This window comes from Belonocnema kinseyi, chromosome 10 (genome assembly GCF_010883055.1).
Source record: "Belonocnema kinseyi isolate 2016_QV_RU_SX_M_011 chromosome 10, B_treatae_v1, whole genome shotgun sequence".
Taxonomy (NCBI): Eukaryota; Metazoa; Arthropoda; class Insecta; order Hymenoptera; family Cynipidae; genus Belonocnema; species Belonocnema kinseyi.
Window position 1 is genome coordinate 100,989,799 of NC_046666.1, and position 13,527 is coordinate 101,003,325.

Genomic DNA, 13,527 nt, shown 5'->3' on the forward strand with positions numbered 1-13,527 from the left:
CCCCCCCCCCCATCCCCCTAAATTTGTATTTTTATTTTGAAAAGGTGATTCTTTAAACATAATATCGAAAGATCCAGGCCTCGGACTCACCACACTATTTACACAATTTGACGCTTTTTGAGTGAAGACACAATTTTGTTACTATTTTGAAACAAATGACACTAAGACACGATTTTCTAGCTGATAAGGGGCCGTTCATAAATTACGTAAAGTTTTTTTTCTGAAATTTTGAACAATTTAATAACAAATTTTTTTCCGGTATGTAAGTTTTTAACCCCCTGTCACTATTTGGCGCAATTTTACCCGACTATTTTTTCATGCATTTATTTAGGGGTTATCCAAAAAGAGCGTCAATTGATTTGGTGGGGAGGGGTACTGTTTCTTATGAATTAACAACTTAGTATGACTTTTAACCAAGTAGTTGAATTTTTAACGAAGAAAGATGAATTTTTAACAATTAATATAATTGTTGATATTTGAACTAAGAAAATATTTTCAATCTAAATAAAAAACTGTAGAATTAAACCAAAAATGATGAATTTTTAAGCAAATAGTTCAATTCTCAAGCGAAAAGATGAATTTTCAACCAAAAAGATTAATTTTTTACTTAGAAAGACGAATTTTGCACAATATATGTATACAATTGTTTTTTATTTTTTTTTGTTTTATTTGGGAGGAATAGTTAAAAAAAAAAATAATAATTTTCTACAAAACAGTTGAATTTTTTACCTGAGAATAGTCATTTTAAACAGGAAGTTGCATTTTTAACTGAAATAGGTCAATTTTCACCCAAAAACTTTTGTTATCCAAGAAAGAAAGAAATTCCAATCAAATCGTTGAATTTTCAGGCCAGAAAGACAAATTTTTAACAAAAAATAGGTAGATATTATTATTATTGTCTGCTATAAATGAATAGGAATTGTGATAATTTATAGACTAAGGAATAAAAAAGTTCCTTTTTCATGCTTTAAAAATATTGGGTTAGAAAACTGGATATTTTGCTTCAAAAATACAGGTAATTTTCCATTGCACACTTTTTTGATTTTGGATTCTACATTTTTAAATTCGATCTAAACATAAGTTTAATACTTGAAAAATTTTATGATACATTTTTTCCAAATTTGTGGCTCTATTTAAACTATTCGTTATCTCTGAAGTCAATCGGAGGCCTGTAAGGTATCATTTTAATTGAATTAAAAGTAATTAAAAAAGGGTCATTTTTATTCAACCGTATTAGTTGCGGTGTATAAAAATCCCCGTTCCTACTCCCTGTCCCGCTTTATCACATTCGATGGAACCCCTTTCTCGGTAAAAGAGCGTGACGTCATTTATAGATGACACTTTTGAAAAACATCAAGTAATTTCTTCATTTTAATTGCAACTCTGCGAGAAAGAATTCAATTACATAAAGCCTTGCTGTAGGTATACATTGGGAGGAATGAATAACTTAACACTGTTTTTGTGTAGTCATGAGAGAAGGAACTGTACTCCAGTACTACAACACAATGACCTCTGAAAGCTGGCTCTTTCTCTTCACCATTCATCCACTTATTAATATTTTGTTGTTGTAGTACAACGCAACCAGCGCCTCATCTCGACAAGTAAGCTGAAGAAATTAATTTTGTTAAGTAGAGCATTGAAAAATATAATACGAATTCTGTAATTAAAAGTTCCTTAATTTATAGTGTGCACGTGGTTTTCGGAGAAGTTGCTTCGGGCCAGGAAGTCATTTCGCACATAGAAGGCCTACCTGTAGACCGTATGTCCCGTCCACTTCAAGATGCTAAAGTCGTTAACTGTGGTGAATTGGTTTTGAAAACTAAGAGTAAAGGTTAGTAAACCAGTTCGACATTTTCATTACATTTTAGAAAGATGATAAGTACGCGCTTTCTTTTCATGCAATTTTTAATTGCTAGGTAAACACAAAAGTTGCTATAAGTTGTTCCATGAGAGAAGACCCAATGTTTGTTTATAACGGAGAAGTATTTTGATGCAGTTATTTTTTTTCTCATTTTTTTTACACATAGTTTTTCTTTATTTTCCTTCATATCGGTCCAAGTTATACATTTATTGTTTTCTTAGTGTCCTTCGGTAAAGTTTGTCGAATGATTCTGACCAGATGTTAGCAATAGCAGCATCGGAGATTTAAACAATCCCACCTTCACGGAAATAATTTATGACAGGCCCCGTAAAGGAATCCAAAATTTGTCGGCCGTTTGGTCCTTCTCTCGTTGAACAAAGTATAGGTAGATAACACCGCGCATCCAGCTTAAGAATAGCATCTATAACTACAAACTGAACAAAATTTGCCAGGAATTTTGTGCACCTTGAAAAACATGTGAAAATGTCGGAAGTTCATGAAAAGATTCTGGAAAGCTGTGTTCACAAATTTTAATTCGAAATATTTATTTATAGCCGGAGACAAGTCCTGTAAACACGCAAAGCGTATAAAGACAAACACCTGTGGCACAAATGATAATTTATGCAACACGTGTCCATTTTGAGCTTTTATTTAGTTTTAATGTTGACGGGGCTTTCGTGAGAGCCCCCCCCCCCCTTTGTTCTCAGGCTATAAAACCCTTTGTGCAACACCCGTGTTTATTCTCAAGGCAGTACACTGAATCTGAGCCCCTTCAGCGGGTTTCATTTCTGTGAATTTCATTGTTTTCAACGTCCTGGAAGTATACACAAAAGTTAATGACGTGGACATTTTAGCACAGCAAAGTAAGCCTCATTCACTCTGCTATCTGCCAGTCTTCCTTGTAGGGATGTTCGATTCTGATTCGATTCTTTGAAGATCGATCTATTTGGTGAAAAGATCGATCTTTTGAATCAATTTGCTAATAAGTTGATCCTTGTGAGAATTGATTCTCTTCCCCGAAGATCCAGGTGTTGATTTTTTCAAACTGAAATAAAATGGAGGAAAGGTCGCGGGAACGTAAAAGCAAACTCTTAAAAATTTCCTCTGATTCTGATTGTGCACAGCATATATGTATTCAGTTTACCAATCAGTATTCTTCATTCTGTTAAGAGGGTCGTGTACATAGACTTTTGGAGACATGTCGTTCAGGCGTAATTTCTCCGAAAGTATTGTGAAAAATATGACTTATGTGGTATGCCTGGATTAGGAAAATAACGAACTATGTGTTATCAAAGGCATACCCTTTACCTTACACCAGAATCACTTTTCTCATGAAAAATTGAATGTAATATTCTTCAAAAGTAGGGCAACTTTGACCAAGCCTATTTTTTATATCATTATCAATTACTAAAACTTGACAAATATTCCTGATATCTTATTTATTTACGAATTCAAGCATACCACATAATTTATAGTTGTGAACAGTGCTTTTATATAAAATAGTCGTAAGAGCTTGAAATGTAAAAAATTCTCTACATGAATTTTCGTCTGATCGAAGCATATCACGGAGATAGTTTCGAAATATACTGAAATATTGCTTTAGAAATTTTAACACTTGCAAAAAATAATATTTGACAAATTCCTCCGGGATAAAATATAGGCACCAAAGAGTGTTTGTTCTCAACCTCATAGGGGATTTTTTCGGGCACAAAGGGTAACAGATTCAGGATAAATTCTGAAGTTTTCGAAACAATTCAAATAAAGTTACATAGGATTAAAAATAATGGGGAATAATGTTAACGAATTTTTAAAATCCATTTGATTAAATATAATACATTTTTTGTGAATTTGCAAAAATTTTAAAGTATTGAGAAAAACTAGATGATATGGAAAAAGTAATTAAATTAGGTAAAAATTGAGTGAATTTAGAAGAATTCAAAAGAATTGAAAAGGATAAATTAATAAGATTTCATGGCGAATTTCCAATGAATTGTAAAAAATATTTGAAAATCTCTTCAAATTTTCGAAACCCTACGAAATCCCTCATGTCTTGCCAAGCAATTAAATTGAAATTAAATGACTGGAATCAATACAAAATTTCTTTGTAATCTTTTAAAGTAGCGTAAACTATTTAGAAATATTTTAAACTCCTTCGAAATCTTTTAAAGCTGCTGGAAATATCAAGGATTTTGACAAAAAATACGTAACAATGATATTTTAATAGAAAAAGATATATGATTACAGCATCTAAAATGTATTAAAGTACATTGAAAGTTTTTAAATCCCTCAAAATCCTAGAAAGCCTCAAAAATCGTATGAGATAATTTTAAATATTTTTAAATACTTTAAAAGCTATATACGTCCTGTAAAATCGTTTCATATCTTCTGAAATTATAGAACATAGTGTATCCTAAAGTACTGAAAAAGTTTTAAAATTATATAAAAGTAATGAAATTAATTTTTTTTAATTCCTTGCAATATTTACAAATCACCTAAAATACTTCTAATTAAAAGCTGCTGAAAATGCTTTTGAAGCTTATAAAATACCCTAAAATCTTAAGAAAATTCTTCAGATTATTGAAATCTATTTCAAAGTTCTCGTAATCGTTATAAATTTATCAATTATAAAAAAATGTTTAAAAAACTTCAAATAACTCATAAATAGGTATAGGTGTGAAATTAATACAGTAAAACCCTTTAATAGCCCTCCCTTCCATAGCCCTTCCGAGAATCGACCGTCAGCCCCAAAATTGGCGGTACAGAAGTTTCCCTGTAGTTATTAACCCACAAATTAATTAATGTGTTTAATAAAAAGTGACTAACGTTATTTTTTACATCATGCTTCTACGAAATATATTGCATCTTTTTGACGGCAACTTTGTTTAACGAATAGGGTTTCAACTGATGATCTGCTCCTTCATCTGCTGAACGCCAATTTACATCCGATTGAATACAATTTGAAAATTTCAAAGTGCACATTTTATTTGTTAAAATGTACTCAGGACATTTTTTGAGGTATCTTATTCGAACCACCCTATTATTTATATAATCCATTATTTATAATTTTAGTATAAATCAATGCTATAAAATTGTAAAAATTCGCTATCCTAACGCAGCAATGCTTACCAAATAAATTTCTGATTTCAACAAATGTCGGCTTGTGATGATTATTTCTAAAATATAGAAAATTAATAGGCCAGATCCTTGATGAAAAATATACGAAAACGTACGCGAGCGGTTTGCCAGTACAGAAGCAGTACTGATGTGTAGCGCCTCGCCAGTAACGCCAGGCAGTTCTGTGAAGCGTTTACCAGCCAGTACTGGCCCAATACAAGTGTCCAGTGCTGCCTCTCCGGCAATCTGTACTAGATCAGAACTGTGTCATTAGTGTATTTCCACCTGGCTTTAGTTGAAACGATTGTCGACAATTATAAATTATATGGTACGCCTGGATTCGTGACTAAATAAGACCGAAGGAATATTTGTCAAATGTTCATAATACATAATGATATTAAAAATAGACTTGGTCAAAGTTACCTTACTTTTGAAGACTAATTTCGCGGTTTTTATTCATGATTTAACAATCAAAAAATAAGTTTCTTATAACTTAAACAACTTTTTCTGGCAGAATGAGAAATTGCAATCCAAATTTTCACTTGATATCGTGTATATTTTGAAATTATCTCCATCATATGTTTCGATCAGACGGAACATATTGACTAATTATTATCAATCTTTTTTTTTTATTTACTCATAATAATATAACGAGGCTAATGCAGTATATTAAAATTAAAATTAAAACTAAAAAGTTCCACCCTTTGGGGCGTGCGTATCATATATCTGTCTCTCTCGCACATTCAACTCAGAGTTCCCACGCTAGTACACAGCCCTCTTAAAATCTAGAAATATGATTTTTCGATCACTCCATGCTTTTTCCTGATTGGAAGAAAAAGTAGAACTGTGTTCTTACTCAGACTTATTCAAGTTATGTAAGTGCAAAAGAGACTTTCCATATCTACTTTTTTCCCTCTTGTGAGCATTGCTCGAAACATTTGAATATCGCCTAAAATGCGTCCTGCAATGGGACTCCGATACTATTTCGAACGTCGAAAATCGAACGGACCTCTTCTTCTAACATGTGAAGATAGATAGAGAGATTCGTTCCTGAAATAAAAAGGTCTATTCGATTCAACAACAATTGAAAGTGAACATTGATGTCCTAAACTAACTTTTTGTATGTGTCACTAAAAAATTGATCTTTAGAAAATTGATTATTTCCAAGTCGATCTTTTGAAGAATTGAGCCTCGTCTATTTGATCTTAGATCAACTAAAGAAACAATTCTTTCCAAAGAATCGAACATCCCTTGTCAGGTCGTAGAGAAGGCAGACGGGTTAGAATGGGCTGAACAGTTTTTCGGAGCTCATCAGTTAGAAACTCACATTCAGCGCACTGCCTTAGTGTGTTCATAAGTGATGTGTGTGTGTGTTTACCATTCGAACTCGACCAGCGACCACTGAGCGATAAACCCCTCGACCTGAGCTTCTCAATCAATTTTGATTTAAGCTGCTCAGAGTGGAGTCGCAATGGGGACACGGGGCATAGAGCGCTGCTATAGGCGGGGTTTTGGGGTGTAAATTGCTTATCGTTGTTACTTTTCTCCTTTTTGGTTCAACACTATAACTTCTGCTTTTACCGCTTTGACAGAGTAACGTTTCCACGTTGGTGGATTGTGAGCGCGGAGCGTCTTTTAAAACATCAAAATTAGTATACAAAGCGAAACTTAAGACGTGGCGATTAGGCATACAGATAGCTGCACTTTCTATACGCTCCATGATTTCTATTTGCTTCATTCTCTTAAGGAAATAAAGTGTACCCCCATTATAGGCTCCTTTCACTGGTCGGATAATGGGAAGTTGCCAATCGAAAAATAGGTTTCGTATAGCGCCCATAAAACGCATATGTCGCCAAACTTGACATGGGGCGAGGTGAATCAGTGACTCCAAGGGGATGTAGCAGGAACTACAGTCGATAAAAACGCTCCCCCCTTCCCCTAAGCCCCATAGGCAAAATGTTTTTAGGTTAGGCTTACTTCTCAGAGTGGAGTCCCATAGAAGCGTCAAACTGAGCACAAAAAGTCAAATTATTAGACATGTCAGCCAGTTTGAGTGTTTATGCTAATTACTATGAGAATATCATTGGATAAGAAATCTAATGTTTTTACGTTTTTGCGTTTTGCGCCAGCCAAAATTGACGCTGACATGAAATGCCTTCCTAATATGGCAAACCAGTGCTGTCGAGGGGACGCAGCCATTTCTATTTTCCTATCGCTATTTTGCTATGGAAATGGACACACTGTGTGTGCGAACTGAAGAATACGTAGATACCTCCTTGTTGATGATAGAAAAAATGAAATAATTGATCATTTTAAACTGTAACTACGTACCACGCATCCACCAGGAGCAGGTATAATGAAATATACAGGATGTCTAGAAAGTCCCCGGACGTTTGGATGTTTCCTCAGGTAAAATGTTTTTCAAAAAAGTGAAGGTCATTCCTGAAGTAAATTTCAACGAGGAATTCAATGGTGACCTTCATTTTGACCTTAAGGTTGACCTTCATGGCTTTTTGAAGGTCAAATTTGTTTTTTTAAATGGAAATGCTCTTTTTTACATCTGCAATTGATAGAGCGGAAACTTCTATGTTCTGGTACGTACCCAAGTCATAGGTCAGTTGTAACGTTCAAGATCAGTTAGAGGTTTTTTGAAATTAACAAAGTTTTCCAAGAGGTCAGTGTAATTCCTGATGTAAATTTCAACGAGGAATTCAATAGTGACCTTTATTTTGTCCTTTAAGTTGACCTTCATGGCTTTTTGAAAGTCAACTTTGTTTTTTTAAATGGAAACCCCCTTTTTTACATCTGAAATCGATAGAGCGGATAATTCTACGTTCACGTACGTACCCAAGTCATAGGTCAACTGTAACGGTCAAGGTCATTTAGAGGTTATTTGAAATTAACAAAGTTTTCCAAGAGTTCAGTGTAATTCCTGAAGTAAATTTCAACAAGAAATTCGTTGGTGAGCTCTGTTTTGATCTTGTTTACAGCGTTTTGTATATTGTAAAATCATAAGGAAATTTTTCATTAAAAGTTCCAGGTGTTCTGGTGAGAGTTCTGTTCCTCCCCGAAGAGTTATACAGTCCTATACCGTTTTTCGATACCTAAGTCAATACCTAAGGCGATAACATAAGTCCTATACCTTTTTTCCATACGAATATTACGAATCGAAACTAAATTTACGTATTACGAGTACATACTTACTATCTTTCGCTAAAAAATTATTATGGCGCAAGCTAAACATTCGGAACGAGAGAGGGTATCTGTATTAAAGATACGTGGTTGGGGAGATCGAGTTCGATCTTATGATCAAGTTCGTTTTCTTTTTAATCGCCCTTTTCGTAATGGAGAAGGGTTAAATCCTGTCTCAAAATCAACAATTGAAAGAACTGTAAGGGGCTTTATGAATCATGGATCTATCAAGGACCTTCAGAGAACTGGTCGGCCAAAATCTGCAAGACCTGAGAATATGCATATGGACATAGCCCAAGCATTTGTTGAAAACCCACACCTTAGTTTACGTCGAGCTAGTGACGTTGTGCTAGTGATGAGCGTGACGTCGCTCCTGAGAAATTGCGAAATACTTAAAAATGCATTAATTTCTATCCTTACGAAGTTCATCTGGTAGAAGAGCTCAATGAAGACGATCTTGGTCGTCGGGTTGAATTTTGTGAAATTATGGTGGACAGAATTGATAGAGATCCTCTTTTCTTGTACAATACAGTATTTTCAGATGAATCTACTTTCACTTTAAAAGGTGAAGTTGACAGGCAAAATTGTAGATATTGGTCTGACACATATCCTGATTGGATGTTGGAGAATCACAAACAATATCCACAAAAGATTAATGTTTGGGCCGGTATATTGAATGATACATTGATAGGCTCTTTCTTCATCGCTGGTAATCCCAATGCCTGTGCATATTAAGAGCTTCTCAGAAACCAAATTGTACCAATTATAAGGGAGATTACAGGTCATAATTTTCAAAATATTTGGTTCCAGCAGGACGGAGCAGCGGCTCATTACGGTGGAGAGGTTCGAGCATATTTGGATACTCAGTTCCCTCAAAGGTGGATCGGAAGAAGGGGTGAAATCGAGTGGCCTGCTAGATCTCCTGATTTGACGCCTCTCGACTATTTTTTGGGGGGTTATTTGAAGAGCAAAGTATACTCAACGCAACCGCAAAGCTTAGAAAAATTGCATAATCGGATTCTGCAACAGGCTACCTTGATTGATAGGGAGCTGATTCTTAATGCTGTAACTCATTTTTACAATCGCATAGCTTTTTGTCAACAAGCTCAAGCTTTTCAGTTCGAACATCTTCACTGAAGCGTGAGAGGCAAGGGGACTCACGCTAATCATAGACCCCGAAACGTGAGAGGCAAGGGGACTCACGCTACTCAAGCACCCCGACACGTGAGAGGCAAGGGGACTCACGTTAATCAAGGATCCCAAAGGGAACAGAATTTACTACGTCCACGTCGTTATTCCTGGGTAATGCTAAACGTAAACGTAAACTGCTTGGAAAAAACCTTGAAAAAACCTTGAAGATCATCACCAAGATCAATACAGAGCTCACCAATGAATTTCTCGTTAAAATTACTTCAGGAATTGCACTGACCTCTTGGAAAACTTTGTTAATTTCAAATAACCTCCAACTGACCTTGAACATTACAATTGACCTATGACTAGGGTACGTACCTGAACATAGAATTTTCCGCTCTATCGATTTCAGAGATGTAAAAAAGGGGGTTTCCATTTAAAAAAATTAAGTTGACCTTCCAAAGCATTGAAGGTCAAAATGAAGGTCACCATTGAATTCCTCGTTGAAATTTTCTTCAGGAATGACCTTCAATTTTTTGAAAAATATTTTACCTGAGGAAATGTGCAACCATTCCGGGACTTTGTAGACACCCTGTATGTATACCATACTCACTGTGAATAATGTATATTAATATCACCACTAGCATCAACTTCACAAAATGTTCTTTATACATTGATTTTATTCTACATGAATTCATCCTGTGCTATTTTCTTTTAGAAAACATTAGAATTTACATTGTTTTTGGAGTTTAAAGAAGTTTAGAAAATTTAACAAATGCGTTCGTCCTCGGTTCATTTGAAAACGGAGCCAACTATGAATATCTTTCCGAAGACTTTTTCCTGTGATGTTTAGTACATTTTCAAGAATTATTAATTATTTAAACAATTTTCATTAAAAAATTCAGAGTTTGCGTATTTTTAACTTGTCGATTACTCTTTTCTACAATAGTTTGCAAATTTAATAATTACTAATTATTTAAACAATTATAACAAATTCAGAGCTTGGCCATTTTTCAAAGAATTGTTTTTTTGCTATTTTTCCGCGAAAAGGATTTTGGCTATTTTCAAGAAATAGGCTCAATTTTTTCACAGAATTAACTAAGAATATCTTTCTAATGAGCTATTTGGATTACGGTTGGCAAATTTCCAAGAATTATAATTATTCAAACAATTTTCGTAAAAGAATTAAGATCTTGTCCTTTTTACAACGAATAAGATCAATCAGTTTGGGGTATCAAAAAAGAATGTATTTCGAAGAACTATTTTCTGTGATGCTTTCCAAATTTACAATTATCAATTATCAATTATTTAAACAAGTTTCATCAACATGTTCCGAGTTTCTATATTTTTCAATGAATAGACGTATCTGGAGCTTAGCTATTTTTCTAGGAATAGGCGCAGTTTATTTAGAGAGTCAACTAAGAATGTCTTTTCGATGATTCTTTTCTATGTTCAAATTCAATTTCAGATTTTTGTATATTTTCAACGAATAGGCTTACATTTTTCCTAGAATTATCCAAGAATATTTTTTTGATTACTTTTTTCTTTGATGCTAAGAAAAATCTTTCTAAAAACTCTTTTCTATGATGTTTCTGTAAATTTAGAAGAATGATTACTTATTTCAACAATTTAGATTTAAAAATTAGGAGTTTGATCTTATTTCTAAGATAACCTCAATTTTTTACATTATCAACTAAGAATATATTTTCAATGACTTCTTTGTACGGTACTTTGCACAATTGTGCACAATTTGTTTACAGTGTCGACTAATAATGTATTTCCGATGACTCTTTTCTATGTTGCTTTGTGAACTTACTAGAATTAATAATAATTTAAACAATTTTGATAAAAAATGAGTTTTGGCTATTTTTTATTTAACTATATTTATTTAATAGGCTAAATGTTTTACAGAATTAACTAAGAATAACGTGATTCTTAACCATGTTATTAATTATTTAAATAATTTTCATAAACAAATTAAGAGTTTGCACATTGTGAACGATAGGATCAATTAGGTACCGGAATCAAGATAGAATGTATTCCCAATTACTCTTTTGTATGATACTGTGCACATTTACAATAATTATTAATTATTTCAACAATTTTCATAAACATTCAGAGTTTGGGTATTTCTCAACGAAAAGGATTCATTCTTTTACAGAAATAACACTAAAAATATCTTTTCGATGACTTCTATAATGCTCTGCAAATTTCCAAGAATTAATTATTATTTTAAAAATTTTGATAAACAAATTAAAGAGTTTGTTAATTTTTCTATGATTAAGCTCAATTTTTTTACAGAATTAACTAATAATATATTTCAGTAACTTTTTTCTATAATGCACTGAAAATTTCAAAGAATTAATTATTATTTAAACAATTTTCATAAACAAAATTAAGATTTTGGCCATTCTTTCAATGAATATGCTAAAATTTGTTTACGGAATCAATCTAGAAGTTTTTTCGAATTTCTCTTTCCTATGATACTTTGCAAATTTAAAATAATTATAAATTATTCAAACAATGTTTATAAACATATCCAGAGCTTGGCTATTTTTCCATGAATAGGCACAATTCGTTCACAGAGTCAACTAAAAATGTCTTTCCGATCACTTTTCTATGTTGCTTTACAAATTCAGGTTTAAACTATTTGCAACGAATATACTCAATTTGTTTGCGGAATCATAAAAAAGAGTATTTCAAATGAGTCTTTCCTAGATTAGTTTCCAAATGTACAATAATTATTAATTATTTACACCATTTTCATAAACATATTCAGAGTTTGGCTATTTTCGAAGGTATCTGCACAATTTGTTTACAGAGTCAACTAAGATAGTTTTTTCGATAACTCTTACTTATTTTGTTTTGTAAATTTACAAGAAGGAATAATTATTGAATCAAATTTCGTAAAGAAATTCAGAGTTTGGCTATTTTTAATAGAATAGGGTCAATTTTTTATAGAATTAACTGAGAATATCTTTCCGATGATTTCTTCTATTATGCTTTGCAAATTTTCAAGATTTATTCATTGTTTTAACAATGCTCATGAGCAAATTAACAGTTTGGCCATTTTTAAAGAATAGGCTCCATTTTCTTTACGGAATCAACGGAGAATGTACAATATTTTCCTGCTCTGCTTTGAAAATTTACAATAATGATTAATTATTAAAACAATTTTCATAAATAAACTCGGATTTTGACTATTTTAGAACTTAAATAAAAACATACATGCAGCTATGAACATTTCAAACAAGTTCATATCTGTATGAAAATATATGAACTGTAAGAAAATATATGCACTAATTAAAAAATCATACAAATTTTATAATCGAAAAACTTTCCTTTTCATTGAAAATGAACGCTTTGCTGCAGCAGTGGTCGGCTAACTTTTTAATCAGTTTTCAGGTATGGTCTGGTTCGTCCCGACTTAATTTTTTCTACTAATTTTCGATCTATTCATGGACCTCAGTTTGAGTAAGCTTACTTCAACAAAGGTATTTTATACACAGGCATGTGAAAGTAAGAAAATGAAAAAAAAATTTATTTTTTCAACTATTGATTTGAAAATAGCATAATCAACATCTACGAATATTTCCGATTCCGATGATATATTACTTACCTAGAAAAATGGAAAATTTGAAGGAGTTTAATATCACGAAACTTTAGCTTAATATTTAATTTATTACTAAATACTTTTCAAATTTTCAATCTTTATAAACACATCACATGTCTTTGGAATCAGAAAAATACGTAGATTCCAAATACCCCTGAGGAAAGAGAGGGACTGGCCAAGCTCGCAGGTACTGCCATGAAGGTAGGTCGTAGGGCAGCCAGGGCTACAGGTGTGGGCCTGTATCTATTGTAGTTGATAATTTCAAGTTAAATAATCATATCTAAGGCTCGCTACGAGTTTACAAACATTGCAAGTTTATGCAACTTTGGAGATGCCTCAAATTTTTTTATAACTTTCTTGATGCATCATAATTGGATAAAATGCATATCTACTGAGAAGAGAACAAGTTTATAAAATGGGAAATAAATTGACCTATAGTTTCTTGCATAAAATCGAAGAAGTAAAAAAAGTATACGTTTTATATGTTAAGCTCCACACGACATAGAATTTGAAATACAAAGTTCTAAAAATCAATTTATTATAAAATAAAAAAACGTGCATTAATTTGTTTCTACGAGAAAACGATTTGGCATAGACGCGAGAACTGTAGCTAATT

At 32.8% G+C, this 13,527-nt stretch overlaps 1 protein-coding gene across 2 annotated transcripts in view; it reads left to right on the forward strand.

Moving 5' to 3' along the window:
- LOC117181460 (peptidyl-prolyl cis-trans isomerase cyp11) overlaps window positions 1-13,527 on the forward strand; it is a 107,545-nt gene that overhangs the window by 51,077 nt on the left and 42,941 nt on the right. For both annotated transcript variants that reach the window (XM_033374123.1, XM_033374124.1), the window contains exons 4-5: window positions 1,572-1,601; window positions 1,686-1,831. In XM_033374123.1, coding sequence (XP_033230014.1) covers window positions 1,572-1,601; window positions 1,686-1,831 — 176 coding nt within the window. The remainder of the gene's footprint in view (window positions 1-1,571; window positions 1,602-1,685; window positions 1,832-13,527) is intronic.